The 16,613-nt window shown below is 33.2% G+C and overlaps 1 protein-coding gene across 3 annotated transcripts in view; it reads left to right on the top strand.

Annotated features, from left to right (window-relative positions):
• The window catches only part of cmtr1 (cap methyltransferase 1), a 59,631-nt gene extending 48,509 nt beyond the window's left edge, over window positions 1-11,122 (top strand). For all 3 annotated transcript variants that reach the window (XM_087305357.1, NM_200133.1, XM_087305356.1), the window contains 9 exon segments: window positions 2,269-2,337; window positions 3,800-3,931; window positions 4,049-4,174; window positions 6,039-6,130; window positions 7,133-7,201; window positions 7,414-7,461; window positions 9,093-9,205; window positions 9,297-9,405; window positions 10,483-11,122. In XM_087305357.1, the coding sequence (XP_087161483.1) occupies window positions 2,269-2,337; window positions 3,800-3,931; window positions 4,049-4,174; window positions 6,039-6,130; window positions 7,133-7,201; window positions 7,414-7,461; window positions 9,093-9,205; window positions 9,297-9,405; window positions 10,483-10,618 (894 nt within the window). In that variant the 3' untranslated portion in view covers window positions 10,619-11,122.
• The last annotated feature ends 5,491 nt before the right edge of the window (window positions 11,123-16,613 follow it).

The raw sequence follows: 16,613 nt of genomic DNA, 5'->3' as shown, positions 1-16,613 counted from the left end.
TACATGCATGGTACTGACCAAACACTTCATAATAGAGCTGCATGATCCTGGAGAAATCGAGAATCTTTTGTATAGGTGCAGTATGTAGGATTGACACCAAGTGGTTGAAGTGGGTATTGCAGTGCAAATTCAAAACACCGGAGTTTTTTTTTCACCCAGCCATACTCCACGCAAACACAACAGGGCTCGAAATTTTTGTTCACATATGCGCCCGAAAATTATTCTGTGACCTCATAATATATTTGGGAGCATTAGTGCGACTGCAGATAATGGTTGTAGTGCCACCTGTTTTGATTTTTTTCTAAAAACGTGCTGAATCGATCTTCCGTGCCGCTATATCGGTTCATATTAGCGGTCAATCACTCAAGGTATTCCGCTGTAAGATGACAGGGAAGGAGCTTTTATGACCACGGGAAATGCAAACGGCTGAAGAGTGAAATTTTAAAGCACACAGGTTTGCAAACCCCACCTAAAGTTGAGGCGCAGATGAGAGCGATCATGATATGTGGTGAATATTGATCCGCCAGCTGAGATCAATCGAGTACGTGCTTTTCGGAGAAGGCGCCTGAATCTTGATGCGTTGCATTCACTGCGTGTTCAGCGCAAATGTCCGCTAAAAGTCAAATCTAATACTGTACATATCATCGCCAAAGAAGCTCGCCTTTACTAAGTTTACACTGAATCTGCGTAATCTCATAACAAACAGCAGTATTGCGCCGGTGGTCATCGCAAGAATCCTGCTCAACCTGCTCATAAATTGGGTCGACTGACTCGCCTGCTTTTCCACTAACAAAGAAAAATGAACATTTAAATTGACACAAACTGAAACCAAAACTTTTAAAGAGTGATAGAAGTGAGACTTTACTTACTTTTCTTTTGTCTATTCTGTCTTGAGGTGTATATTATTATTTTTTATTTAGTTACCGATGACTGTTTTGCAGCTTTCAGCCTTGAATTTAATTATTTATTATAATCTTTTGTTTGTTTTGTAGCAGAAATATTATTTATTAAACTGACATGCATATATAAGCAGCAGTACAAAATAAATATTTCTTACTGCAATGCTTCATTTTTGTTTGATGCAAACTATACATTTATTTTTCAGACTTTTTATAGCAGATAACTCGCATTCAAGCTCATTCAAGGCAGCATGATGCTGAGAAATGTAATTCATTGTTACTATTATTGTCATTTTCATCATCATTAATATTTTAAAATTATTCAACATTCATTTTGGAATTATTGCACACAAATATCAATGTCATCTCAGCATTAGTTAGATAGTTCTTTCTGGTTTTTGTTAGTCCTAATTAATGTTGTTTCAAAATACAATAAATCCCTTAAAAAACAATTTGCAGCGGTGCTCATTCATTTTTGGTGTGTGCTCCTAAATTTTTGAAGTTGGGAGCACCGGTGCTACCAAGTAAAGAAGTTAATTTCGAGCCCTGCACAAGTTGCCAGATTGACGACACCAACAGAGGCAAGCGTGCCTGATTATTGAGCCTACACTGTGTTCTTCCTACATGTAATAAAAGTCATATTTTTGGTGTTAAAAGGAGTTTTTGCTGTGTGACAGCAGCACCTGAAATTTCTATTTTAGAAACTGTTTCTATGCTTAGTGTTTGACCGCCTGCGTTCAAGAATTATACTTATTACTAAGCCATACTTAAATGCTATTTCAGACAGACTATAGGGAGTGCATCACATGTTGTCATTGTTTAAAAATGAACCGATGTGAATATAAATACCTCAGGCAAGATGTAATAGTGCTGTTTACTGATGTTTTGTCATTAAACGAAATCTAAATCTACATTATCGATGCTGTAAAAGGTTCTTTATGAAACTGAAAATAGTCAATCAATCTTTCACCGGAAGATTTCTGTGGCTGAACACTTCAGCACATATAACCCATTCATAAAACAACAAAAAAGATTGTTAAGAATAATCAATATACTCTTTATTTGAAGTGTCATGTTGATTTCAATAGTTTAGGTTTTACTTTATAGATTTACTGATGTATTATAGAAGCCGATGTTTACATTTCAATTAAACCTCGAATAAATACAATTGTGTAGGTGTTTAAATCAAGAGTTCAATCTTTTAAGTGTTAATCATCCGGTTTGACATTTTTTATAGTGGAGTGAGGTTTGGTTTTGTGTCTGAAAGCATTCAGAGAAGATTGTTTTGCGTAGGTACAGTATCTGTAAGGACAAACTGCTGATGTCGATGTGAATGACTGAGACCTTGAGCGTCTTCCTCTTTGTGCAGATCCCTGATAAAGCAAGAGTCACTCCTTCAACGTCAGACCCCAAAAACAAGTTTTATGAGCTTGTGAAGGTAATAGATTGTGTGTGTTTGTGTGTGTGTGTGTGTGTGTGCGTGCGTGCGTGTGTGTGTGTGTGTGTGTTTATGTATAGACCTTGAGAAGTTTACTAGGAGTGTGGAAACGCTTGTGGGCATGATGTTTCAGAAAAGAAGTGGCTGAATCCCACAAAACAAGTCTTTGTTGTATTGATTAATTTCAATGTCAAATTACAATATTACCGTACTGTAATCAGTTTGAAATAAATAATGCCCAAAATTGGGTAGATTGTTAATTAATTAGACTAGATTACTGGGGGTAATTGCTTATATTTTGATTCAAATGAGCAAATAAATAAGTTGTATTTGTATATTAATTATAATAATCATTTAATTAATTAATGGCATTAATAATAAACATTGAAAACATTAATAATAAGTTCATTCATTTATTTTCCTTTGGCTTGGTCCCTTTATTCATAAGGGGAATGAACCACCAACTTGTCTAGCATATGTTTTATGCAGTGGATGCCCATCCAGCTGCAACCCAGTACTGGGAAACACCCATACATTCTCATTCACACATATACATTATGGCCAATTTAGTTTCTTTAATTCACCTATAGCACATGTCCTTTGACTGTGGGGGGAAACCCGAGCACCTGGAGGAAACCTACGCCAAAGTAGGAAGAACAAACTCAAACAAAATAGAAAACTAACCTACAACTATTAATAAGAATAAGTTAATGTTTAATAATTCAATTTTGTTGTTGTTGCTGTCAAAAATGGCAAAAGTATATCTTTATAAACTTGATTATTATTGTTGAGAGTGTTAAATGAGATGGGATCAATCCTGGAGGCCGTATTATTGAGTTTCCTTATCAGGAATAAGACGATTAAGCTTTTCAACATAAACACGTATTTAAGCAGTTTCCTTGAAGACGATTTGAAGTGTTTATAAACAACACAGTGTATATTACAGATTACAGAGTCTATTTACAGTGTTTCTGGATTACATCTTTGAGCATCATTGATAGAAACAAACAGCAAAACATCAGAGGTGGTTATTTCCAGACCAATCTGTTTCCTTAAATAGCTGCCAGGAGAGTCTTAGAGATTTGGAGCAAGCGTCTCATGCCACTGGGTTCAGGATTCAATTACTCAGCATTAATCTGGACAGACATTCTGATTCAAAAAAGGCTTTAAACTACTTGTAGAATATTATCAAAATTTAGCATATATATATATACCTTTTCTATGTTGTTTTTCTTGATTTCATTATTTAGAAGTAATACTGAAAGATTTTTTTCTTTTTTAACTGCATTATGGGACCACGATCTTTGCTTTGACACATTTTGAATATGAAAGTTTAACCCTGCAGTCTAACAAAGTGATTTTTATTGACCTATTTATGAGTGGTAAACAATATATTGTTTGGGTTGTTCACTTAAATGACTGAAAGAAGAAGTTAATGCTGTTTGTTTTTGTTTTATCCCAGGGTTCAGAAATGGACAGTTTTAACTCCAGACCTACTGCACTGAACTCTGTAAATCTGGAGAAACTACAGCACGTGCTGGACTACAGGTGCATTGTGGGAGGTGGAGAACAGCTTTTTCTCCTGGCACTTGGGGTAAGGAATATATCTTTATTTTCGATTTGAAATATTGGTCGTATTTATATCATTTTGCAGTCAAATTATCTTACCTGTTGCAAAAAGAGTGTATGCTTAAGCATTTTGTACATGCAGAGATCTCAGATTTACACGTGGGACGGTAAAGCCCCTTCACGGTGGAAGAAACTGGAGAACTTCAAAATGGAGCTTCCCAGAGACACATTGCTGAGCGTAGAGATCGTCCAGGAGCTGAAGGGAGAGGTGAACCACTCTAAATACTATTAAAAGATAAGATTGTTAAGAGATTCATACGATTACTGTAAGAGAAGAAGCTTTTATCCCCATTATATTTTACTGTTATATTGAGTTGTTGTCTATACAGTGCATCCTGAAAGTATTCATAGTGCTTCACTTTTTCCACAGTTTTTTTTTATCTTACAGCATTAATCCAAAATGGATTTATTTTATGATAAATTCTACACACAATACCCCATAATGACAATGTGAACATTTTTTTATTTTTTAATAAAAATAAAAAAACCTGAAAAATCACATGCACATAAGTATTCACAGCCTTTGCCTTGAAGCTCTAAATTGAGCTCAGATACATTCTGTTTGCACTGATCATTCTTGAGATGTTTCAGCAGCTTAATTGGAGTTCACCTGTGGTAAATTCAGTTGATTGGACATGGGTTGACAGTGCATGTCAAAGCACAAACAAAGCATGAAGACAAAGGCTTGGGAAGTTTACAGAAAAAAAATTCTGCTGCCCTGAAAATTCCAATGGGCACAGTGGCCTCCATCATCTGTAAGTGGAAGATGTTTGGAACCACCAGAACTCTTCCTAGAGCTGGCCGGCCATTTAAGCTAAGTGATCAGGGGAGAAGGGCCTTAGTCAGGGAGGTGATCAATAACCTGATGGTCACTCTGTCTGAGCTCCAACGTTCTTCTGTGGAGAGAGGAGAACCTTACAGAAAGACTGTGCAGCAATCCACCAATCAGGCCTGTATAGTACAGTGGCTAACCTGAAGCCACTCCCCGCCTGGAATTTGCCAAAAGGCATCTGAAGGACTCTCAGACCATAAGAAATAAAATTCTCTGGTCTGATGAGACTAAAATTTAACTTTCGAGTGAATGCCAGGCGTTACGCTTGGAGAAACCCAGGCACTGCTCATCACCAGACTAATACCATCCTTACAGTGAAGCATGGTGGTGGCAGCATCATGATGTGGGGATGTTTTTCAGCAGCAGGAACTGGAAGACTAGTCTGGATAGAGGGAAAGATGAATGCAGCAATGCACAGAGACATCCTGAATGAAAACCTGCTTCAGAGTGCTCTTGACCTCATACAGGGGCGATCGTTCATCTTCCAGCAGGACGATGACCCAAAGCACACCTCCAAAATATTAATGGAGTGGCTTCACTACAACTCTGAATGTCCTTGAGTGGCCTAGCCAGAGTCAAGACCTAAATCCTATTAAACATCTCTGGAGTGATCTGAAAATGGCTGTACATCGTCGCTTCCCATCCAAGCTGATAGACCTTGAGAGGTACTGCAAAGTGGAGAGGTGTGCCAAGCTTGTGGCATCATTTTCAAAAAGACTTGAGGCTGTAATTGCTGCCAAAGGTGCATCAACAAAGTATTGAGCAAAGGCTGTGAATACTTCTGTACATGTGATTTTTCAGGTTTTTGATTTTTAATAAATTTGTTACAATTTCAAAAAATCTTTTGTCACATTGTCATTATGGGGTATTGTGTGGAGAATTTTGAGGAAATAAATTAATTTAATCCATTTGGAATAAAACTGTAACATAATAAAAGTGGAAAAAGTGAAGCGCTATGAATACTTTCTGATTCAAGTATTGGCATAGAAAAACCCATTGTATGGTTTAGTGTTTTTGAACAAATATCTTGAACAAGTAATTCAATTATGCAAATCATAAATGCTTATATTATACTTTGTAATAAGTAGTTTTATCATAAAAATCTGCATCTTGAACAAATGATTCAATGACTCATTCATAAAGACTTCAATTGTTTTCTTATTGGAAGAATCTGCATTTTTTTTAACAGATCTCTTGAATAAATGGTTCAATTAGTTTAATTTCCTGATTGTACTTGCAGGGAAAAGCCCAGCGAAGGATCAACGCTGTGCATGTTCTCGATGCTCTTGTTCTCAACGGCACTGACGTCAGAGATCAGCACTTCAACCAGAGGTCTTTTTTCACTAACTACTGCTTTACATTTATGTGGTTAGCAGATGCCTTTTTGAATCTTAACAAATTTTGAAACCTTTGGCAACCACAGAGTTTTACCTCATTTTTAACATTGTATACTTTCTGATTTTAGTTAGGCTGCACGTATTTACAGTCCCTAAGAAATCAAAACTAACCATATGGTTTTGTTAGCTCTCATCATTAGTTCTGTGGTGAACAATTAATCTGTGAATGTCAAGAAAAAAAATGCCCTTCTAATCTTTAGTTGAATTTTGAAAATGCACTTCCTGTTTGTTTCTCAGTAAAGTTGTAACAATGTATATCTTAAAAATTGGGCGTGGCTAGCATACTTAACCACGCCCCTCCAACTCAGTTTTGACAACAAACAGAAATAGTAACGAGGAGGTCTCTGTTAGGTTGTAATAACTCTCCCCAAACCCTTTTCCCCATCTTTCTGAATTATATTTCTTTTAAACTATATTCCTTTTCTATTGAACAAGACTTCTTTATATATATATATATATATATATATATATATATATATATATATATATATATATATATATATATATATATATATATATAAAAATAATACCGTAACGTTAAGCGCCACCTGCTGGATTAGTATTTTTATTCAGCTTATAAAAATGTTTTAGTTTGGATTAGTTTCTTGCAATCAGTATTTACTAAATATACTGTAAGTAAAAATGTTGTCGATGTGACCGGTTGCAACCTGAAGTGGCGATGAGGTTTAAAATATATGGAAAGAATCTTTAAGGGTATTGAATTTTTTCTGTATATAGCCTGTTCTCTGATGATGTCATTGTACAAAATATGCTTAGTCACGCCCCTAAAACAATTAATTTGCTAAGATAGTTGTATATACATCATCCTGAAATAAAAGTCTGCAGCAACTTCTCGTTCACAGTGACAATAAATGTGCCCGCAGGAAGAGTCCTTAAATTAATTTTAATGCTACTAGTGTGTTTGTTGTTGTTGCAGAATCCAGATGGTGGAGAAGTTTGTGAAAGCCGTGTCCAAACCCAGCAGGCCCGACATGAACCCGATCCGGTAAAATTTTTTTCTCTCCGTGGTCGTTTTTAATTGGCATGTCAGTGACGGATGATCTGTGAACACCGGAGGGAGCTGTATGTAAAATGGATGAAGATACAGTGTTTTACTAGAGCCTAGACAGGAGCTTTCATGTTTCGGGTGATATTATAATACAATGCGCTTGTTGTTTCTGCTTCATCCATTCACAGTCTTTCTCTTTCATTTATTAGAGTGAAGGAAGTCTATAGGTTGGAGGAGATGGAGAAAATCTTTGTGAGGTGCGTTCAATTATGTCAACCACATGCATGCATGCAGATTTTTTTGTTATTTTTTTGTTTGATTTATTTTGAATATAATTTTAAATGAAGTAAAACATGTTTTACTAATTAATTTTTTATAATGCATTTTATTTGAAAAAATTAAGCAATATAAAATATGTATTTGTACGTTTTTTTCCCGTATTTTAAATATTTCAAGTGAAATTTTAAACATAATAAAATTAAGATATGCATTCATTAAATTTATATTAAAATGAAATCGAATATTGTAAACGTGGAATATTTATTTTTAAATATAAACTAAACTGAATAAAACAAAATGTTATTTTATGTTATCATTCTTCAAGTAACTCAGTTTTCATGTTTAGCCTTTTAATTTTTCGTTCTGAAAATATTTTATTTTAAAAGTAACATATTTTAATTCTAAAATACAATAATTTTTTGTATTATTTTAATGTAAAAACTAAAATATTTAATTTATTAATTTTTCTCTATTTTGTTTTTATTGAAGATATTTTAAGTAAAATTAATTAAATGTTTTAATTTATATTTTCACATTTTAAATTAAAAAAAGAAAGTAAATTCTAAAATAAATTGTTTTAAAAGTTATTTACATTCTTTTTTTCTCAATATCATATAACTTGTTTAATAAACGCTGTCTTTTTAAAACAAATATAAAATAAAACCATGGCAAAATAATTCACTATTAAAATGACTTTTAATTAAAATATATACAAAAAATATTTTTACGAAATTCTGAGAATACTTTTTAAATGAAATCAAAATATAACGTGTATGATATAGATTTTTAAATTATTTACTTTTCATTGTGACTCATGATTTTTAAACAACAAGAAATATGAAATAAAATCAATTCAATTTACTTTTATTTGTGTAGCGCTTTTACAATGTAGATTGTGTCAAATTCAGCTTCACATCATTACAAAACATGTCAAAACAAATCTATTATAAAATGATTTTTGATTAAATTTCAAAGGAACAAAATAATGCATAATTTAAATAAAAGCAAGACTATTTTTTATTATATTAGTGTAAAAGCTAAAATATGTTATTTCTATTTTGTTATTTATTATATTTTGAGTTAAATTAAAGCATAAAGCATTCTATTTAATATTTTACATTTTAAATGAAATAAAAATCATTTACATTGCTTATAAATTTTTTCTCTATTTTGTTTTTATTGATTATATTTTAAGTTAAACTAATTAAATGTTTTAATTTATATTTATACATTTTAAATTTAAAAAAGGAAATAAATTATAAAATAAATTGTTTTAAAAGTTATTTACATTCTTTTTTTTCTCAATGTCAGATAATTTGTTTAATACACGCTGTCATTTTAAAACAAAAATGAAATAAAATAATGGCAAAATTAGGTAATACAATTATTTGTAATTATTATCTTGCTTTTATTATATTCTTTGTTTTTATTCGAAATGAATGAAAATACCATATAACATACAATAAATATATTTGTTATTTCTTTAATTTATCATAAATAATTTATATTTACATGCAAAATGTTATTTATATTAATTAACATGAAATGAAAGAAAAACTATTTTTATTTTCAAAAGTGCGCTCTTTTTTTTTGTTTTCTTTTCTCTCAGGTTGGAAATGAAGATAACCAAAAGTTCAGGAGGGATGCCGAGACTATCGTACACAGGCAGAGATGATCGTCATTTCCTCCCGACCGGCCTTTACATCATCAAAACAGTGAATGGTGAGGGCAAACAGCTTCATATCAATGCAGTGCCATGCTAAATTTGAATTTGCATTGATAATAATGATTATTATTTGTCTTTTTTTGACAGACCCATGGACAATGGCTTTCAGCAAAAGTTCTAAAAGAAAGTTTTTCTACAACAAGCAGACCAAAGAATCCACTTACGATCTGCCAGCCACTTCTGTGGCACCTTTCCAGTAAGTATTAAAGTAATCCGGCATGACTGGCACTACATTTTGGATTGAAGCCCTGAACATTAAATTACATTACAAACAAGATATTGCACAACTATTTCTGGCCTTAGCCTTCAGAATAAAAGAGCTTTTTTTTAAATCCACAACATCCTCTTTTTTCATATATTTATTATAAATTGAGTTTTTATTTGAGATTCTGTTTGGTTATTGCTGAGTAGTTTTGTTTAAAGACTTTTCTGGGCTTAAAATGATTGACTAAAATGGAGAATCATTTTGAACTCTGTTCTAAAAACAAGCAAGGCCTTTCAAATGACATGCACAGCTTATTCACAGGTTTGCGCTGACTGTGGGCTATATTGTGTGTGTTTTTGCACTCATATAAGTACTAAATGTATGATGTGTATAGTTTTTCTGTAATTAATAATATATCGGAGACCGTTAGGGTCTCTATGTGTTCATTTATGTTGCATTTATATATTTATTTTATATAATTGCAGACGTTACAGTAGGCTATTTTGCACTGTCATTGATCTGCAGTTATAATCATATCCTGTTCATAGAAAAGTTAGTAATAAACATTTATAAACAAGTATTTGTCTATAAAGCATCTGTTTTGTAAGAAGTGCTGCTCATGTTATATGTAAGCGACCCGTACAGCTTTACTGTAGACATTTATTCGAGCGAGCATGACGTCGACTGAAACTTTCTGTCATATACCACGCCCACCAAAAGGCTACCCTTGGTAGTGGAAATGCAAGCCTGATAAAGGTGACCCGTACCGACCCGAACTGTACCGTACTGTACCAGTCAGTGGAAACGAGCCATAACATCATGTTTTGTTTTATGAATGTGTTTTTGTTTTTACGGTGTGTTCAATACTAATTTCCCCTACTGTGTATATATATATATATATATATATATATATATATATATATATATATATATATATATATATATATATATAAAAGAATTATAATTACATTCATATAAACCCTGCATTCTTTCTTTATTTTGACAATATTTTAGTGTTTTTCGGGCAATGCTTTGACAGTTTGTTCTCTCTGTTCTTTTGCTCCTCAGCGTGTGTCATCAAGACAGGCTGTTTTGGGCTTGGGAGGAAGGCGTCCGAGTTCACGACTCCCAGACGAGGATCAACCCCGACAAGCTCTCCAAAGATGATGTGGTTTCCTTCATCCATAAGCACTATCAACAATAACCACAGACATGCACACACAAAGTAACAGACTGTTCATTCTCCTGTCCACCAGGAGGCGCTGTAGCTTTCAAAACAGTCCAGCGTTCTGCTCAGTTTCTTCAAACTTCAGGGCTTCAGAAATAGACAGCAGTGTGTATCTGCATGTGTCTGGCATTTCTAGAGGAGAAACTTACATCATACTGCTTTTCGCTTGTTGGTGTGTTTTTCTCCTGAACTACAACCCCCCTCCACCCCACGCCCCTGATTCCTCGTATGAATTATTCCTCTGCTAAACCGTTCGATTTTTAGATCCATCCCGTCAGTGCGATAAACGCGTTTAACAAAAGCGCATGACGGTTAGCATTGGCTCTACTGTGTTGCATGTGTCGCCTTGCGCTCTTCATTTTGGTTTGTATTTCTTTTTTCAGTGTTTACAAATATTAGACTGACTGTTCTGAGGGGAAAACATGTCGATTTTAAGACTATTCGTGATCATGGTTGTATTAAAATCATGGAGGAAGAATATTCCATGTTGGTCCCGCTTCGTTATTCTTCTCGAATGGTTTTACATTTTTGTTTTGGTTGAATGGAAGATTAAAAATAGAAAAAGGACAGAGACAAATGTTTAGCAATATTTTCATTAGTATTTATATAATTCTGTTATTATATTACATTATATTAGGGGCGAAGCAGTGGCGCAGTAGGTAGTGCTGTCGCCTCACAGCTAATTGGTCGCTGGGTCGAGCTCAGTTGGTGTTTCTGTGTGGAGTTTGCATGTTCTCCCTGTGTTCGCGTGGGTTTTCTCCAGGTGCTCCGGTTTCCCGCACAGTCCAAAGACATGCGGTACAGGTGAATTGGGTAAGCTAAATTGGGTAAGGTAAATTGTCCATAGTGTATAAGTTTGTGTGTGTGAATGTGTGTGGATGTTTCCCAGAGATGGGTTGCAGCTGGAAGGGCATTCACTGCGTAAAAACTTGCTGTATAAGTTGGCAGTTCATTCCGCTGTGGCGACCCCGGATTAATAAAGGAACTAAGCCGACAAGAAAATGAATGAATGAATATTACATTAGATTAGATCAGATTAGATTAAACGGCCTTTACTGGATTAAATAAATTTTATGGAGACAAATTGTGTATAAATGTTTTTATTAGTATTTTTAAATATTATTATATTAAATTATATTGTATTATATCATATTATATTATATTATAGGCCATTTCAATGTGGTCATGTCATTGGTCCATAGACATTTCCTGCTTGTAGGCAAACTGTTTCATAACTTTAGCATGAGGAAATTCAATCATAACTTAGTTAAAACAGCTGTCATAGTATTATTTATCAATATGTGTCTCTTTTTGGATTCTCGGAAGTTATTGAAATTAAAAATGTAAAATAGGAAATGCGTTGAGACCATTGTTTTTTGTATACATCCCTCAAGATGTTCTATAATAAACGCCTTCTACTGGATTAAATATTTTTCATGGAGACAAATTGTTAATAAATATTGTTATTAGTGTTTATTTAATTGAGTCTGATATTATGTTATGTTATATTATTGTTATATTAAATAGCTTTTACTGTATTTAATATTTTTCATTTGTTCATAAAATTGAAATATTTTTATATTATATTATATTATATTATATTATATTAGATTAGATTAGATTAAACGCCTTGTACCGGATTAAATATTTTTCATGGAGACAAATAGTGTATACCTTAATATTTATATAACTTAGTTATATTATATTATGCTATATCATATTATACTAATATTATATTATATTGTTTTTATTATTATATTTTTTAGTATTTAAATACTTGAGTCAATATATTATTATTATTATATTATATTATATTATTTTTATTGTTATTATATTTTATTAGTATTTATAAATTTGAGTCTTTATATTATATTATATTATATTATATTATATTATTTTAAATAAAACAATTTATGCTGCATTAAATATTTTTCTTGGACACAAACTGTTTATAACATTTTTTTTTATTTTTAATAGTACTTATTTATTTGAGTCCTTATATATATTATATTGTATTGTATTGTATTATTAATTCATTCATTTTCTTTTTGGCTTAGGCCCTTCATTAATCTGGTGTCACCACAGCGGAATGAACCGCCAATTTATCCAGCATATGTGTTATGCAGCAGATGCCCTTCCAGCTGCAACCCATTTCTGGGAAACATCCATACACACTCATTTACACACATACACTATGGACAATTTAGCTTATCCAATTCACCTGTACTGCATGTCTTTGGACTGTGGGGTAAACCGGAGCACCTGGAGGAAACCCAGGCGAACACGTTGAGAACATGCAAACACCACGTGACCCAGCTAAGGCTCGAACCAGACATTCTTGCTGTGAGGCGACATCACTACCCACTGAGCCATCTTTTCATTCTATATTATATTATATTATATTATATTATATTATATTATATTATATTATATTATATTATATTATATTATATTATATTATGTTCACACCTTGTACTGGAATAAACAGTTCATGTATAAAGATTAGATTAGAAAATAAAACATACACACAGTGTTGGAAAAAGTTACTTTTGAAAGTAATGCATTACAAATTTTATGTCATTCCCCAAAAAAGTAACTAGTTACGCTACTTGGTTACTTTTTATGGACAGTAATGCGATACAATACTTTTGAGTTAATTTTAAGTTACAGGATATTTTTTGAAATAAAGGAGCTCTGCATTTAACGATACATTGTATAACCTACACCTTCATTTACCTGTAAAAACAATTAGTGATGCTATATATGCAGGTTATACAGATTAATGAAAATTTGCTACTAATTTCATCTTATTAGTTCAGTAAAATCACTGTCCATTGAGACAATCCCTTTTCTTCCGTGTGTTCAAAAATTATTATTTTTTTAAGTAAATAATGAATCTAAAAAGTAGCTTGAGTTACATTTTAGAAAAAAAACTCAAATATTGGTACTTTTTTTTTTTTAAGTAATACGTTATTTTACTTGTTACTTAGAAATGTATTACTTCATTATTAATGAAATTATTACTTCATTCTCATTACTTGTAATGCATTACCCCCAACACTGCGCGCACACACACACACACACATCAAATTTTATTTTTTTATTATTGTTTTAATCTAGTTTTTACACACGAACACACACACGTTAAAAATGTAGGAAATAAATGTACACTGTTATGCTATATTCTGATGTTTTGACTCCAGAGTTTAATATAAGTACTGTACAAGCGTTTTGGCTCAATTTGTTTCAAAATATTTATTTTTCACATTTATCTGTCATTATTATTACTATTTTCTTTACACATCCACAGATGATTTTTTTCACAAATACTATGATTTCGCATTCATAAATAGCTTGCATTTTAATTTCATGCCGACTTTACCGTGTTTGCATAAAACCCTGTCATTTAGTCGAATATTAACATTTTGGGTTGTTTTCAAATGATTTTGCCTTGCCACTGATGCAAATGTGTGCCACTTACTAAATATCAGGAGAAATCATTTTTGCGACAAAAGCTTGAAGCCCAAGAAGAACGTAACATTTGATTTTACGCTCCACTGTAGGAAAAGGAAAGTGTGACAGAAGATTTGGAGCCGGGACTTGTGCTGATAAGACACTCCATTTGTTTCCGCTTTCGCCGACAATCCACACAATCTGGAGAAACAGATTGTCTGAATGAACTGTTTGAACAATGAAAACTTACAAACGCCAGAGGAGAACTAGATTTCCTTTGACATTTTCTGAAGAAGAAGAAAGTGTCGCTTTGCAAAAGTCACCTCTAGCCAAGATGTCTGTACTGTAAGTCTATTAGATGTCTTTAAGCAACAACAACAAATAAGCCATCCCTAAGATGACATCCCACAAAGCAATTTTGTGTTTAATAGACCTCCAATCATATCTTGGCTAAAGCAAGGCTAAATTTGGGCCGTCAGTGAATATCTAATAGGCATCTAACAAAAGATTAACAATTGACTAATCATCAAAAACATAGATTATATGTAATTGTATGTAAATTTACATGTAGTCATTCATTGCTGTCTATTTGATGATTGGTCTATTTTTGGTCTATTATTAGACGTCTATTAGACATTCTCTGACAGCACAAATTTAGCCTTGTTATAGCCAAGATGTCTGTGTTTGTAAGTCTATTCAGCCTGATCTCACGAAGAACGTAAGTATTTTACGTTTTGCCAGTTTAGTGGCTAATTCGTACAAATTCGTACGAGTTCAGTCGTACGAAATGGTACGATTTTAAAAAGGAGGCGTGGCACCTGACCCCACCCCTAACCCCAGGCCCGTATTGGCTAATCGGGAGGACCGGGAGAATTCCCGGTGGGCCGGTCCGTTTTTTGGCCGCGAGGGCCGGTGTCCCTAGCTCCAGAATCTGTTGCTCTGAGCAGTCACACTTTTAAAATTTATTTATTTATTTACTTGACCACAGCCTTCTTATTCATTAATTTAATACAGCTCTCTGCTCTTTTCATATATAACCGGCCTGCAGGTTCATAATGTTATGAGTCACCTCTCACTATACAACCGTTGTGGCCCAGTGGTTAGCACGTTAGATTACAACATCGCCGACCCGGGTTTGATCCTCGCCTGACTCTTGAGTATATTATTATTTTCATTTTTATTGTTGAGACATATAATACTGTTTGGGTTGTTGAACATTTGAAGTTCTAAAGCAGCTGTTTTCTCAAAAAAAAAAAAAAAAAAAAGACGTGATAGTGTAATTAGAAACTGATTTGGAAATGACCTTATTTTAATATAGTCAGTCGTGAACTGAGGTGGGCCGGTCTGAGGCTTGAAACTCCAGGGCTGAAAAGGAGTCCCACTCCGGCCCTGCCTAACCCCAACCGTCATTGGGGGATAAGCAAATCGTACTAAATTGTACGAATTAGATCGTACGAATTCATACGAATTAGCCACTAAATGAAAAAGTTACGAATTGCCGTGAGATTGTGTTGGTCTATTAGATGTCTTTTAAGCCCCAAAGAAAATAAAAAAAAAATAAAGCCACCGCTAAGATAACATCCCACAAAGCATATTTGTGTTTGATAGACTTCCAAACACTAAAGTCTTGGCTAAAATTAGGCTAAATTTGGGCTTTCACTGAATGTTTAATAGACATCAAAAATAGTCTAAAAATAGACTAGTTAATAAATATGGAGACTTTAAATGTGTAGCCATTCTTTCCTGTCTATTTGATGATTAGTCTATTTTTGGTCTATTATTAGACGTCAAGGCTAAATTTGGGCTGTCAGTGAATATCTAGACGTCTAAAAATAGACCAGCAATAGATAATAGTCATCAAATTCACAGATTAGACAGACTTTACATATAGACATTCATTCCAGGCTATTTGATGATTAGTCTGTTTTTGGTCTATAATTAGACGTCTATTAGATATTCACTGACAGCCCAAATTTACCCTTGTTTTAGTCAAGATGTGTTTGGAGGTCTATTGGATGTCTTTTAAGCAAAAAAGGGCCAATTCTAAGATGACATTCCACAAAGCAATTTTATGTTTAATAGACCTCTAAACACATCTTGACTAAAACAAGGCTAAATTTGGGATGTCAGTGAATATCTATAATAGACGTCTAATAATAGACCAAAAATAGACAATAGTCATCAAATACACAGATTAGATAGACTTTACATGTAGTCATTCATTCCAGGCTATTTGATGATGAGTCTTTTTTGAACTATTATTAGACGTCTATTAGATATTCACTGACAGCCAAAACTTAGCTTTGTTTTACCCAAGATGTCTGTGTTTGTAAGTCTATTAGGTGTCTTTTTAGCAAAAAAAAATAATAAAAAAGTCTCCTCTAAGATGAATTACAAAGCGATAGTGTGTTTAATAGACCTCTAAACACTGAAGTCTTTATCTAAAACAATGCTACATTTGGGCTGGCCCTTAATGTCTAATAGACATCTAAAAATACTCCATTCATGTAGCCATTCA

The sequence above is a fragment of the Danio rerio genome, chromosome 23 (genome assembly GCF_052040795.2).
Source record: "Danio rerio strain M-AB ecotype USA chromosome 23, GRCz13ab, whole genome shotgun sequence".
NCBI classification, from domain to species: Eukaryota; Metazoa; Chordata; class Actinopteri; order Cypriniformes; family Danionidae; genus Danio; species Danio rerio.
This window is presented reverse-complemented; position numbering and strand designations above follow the sequence as displayed.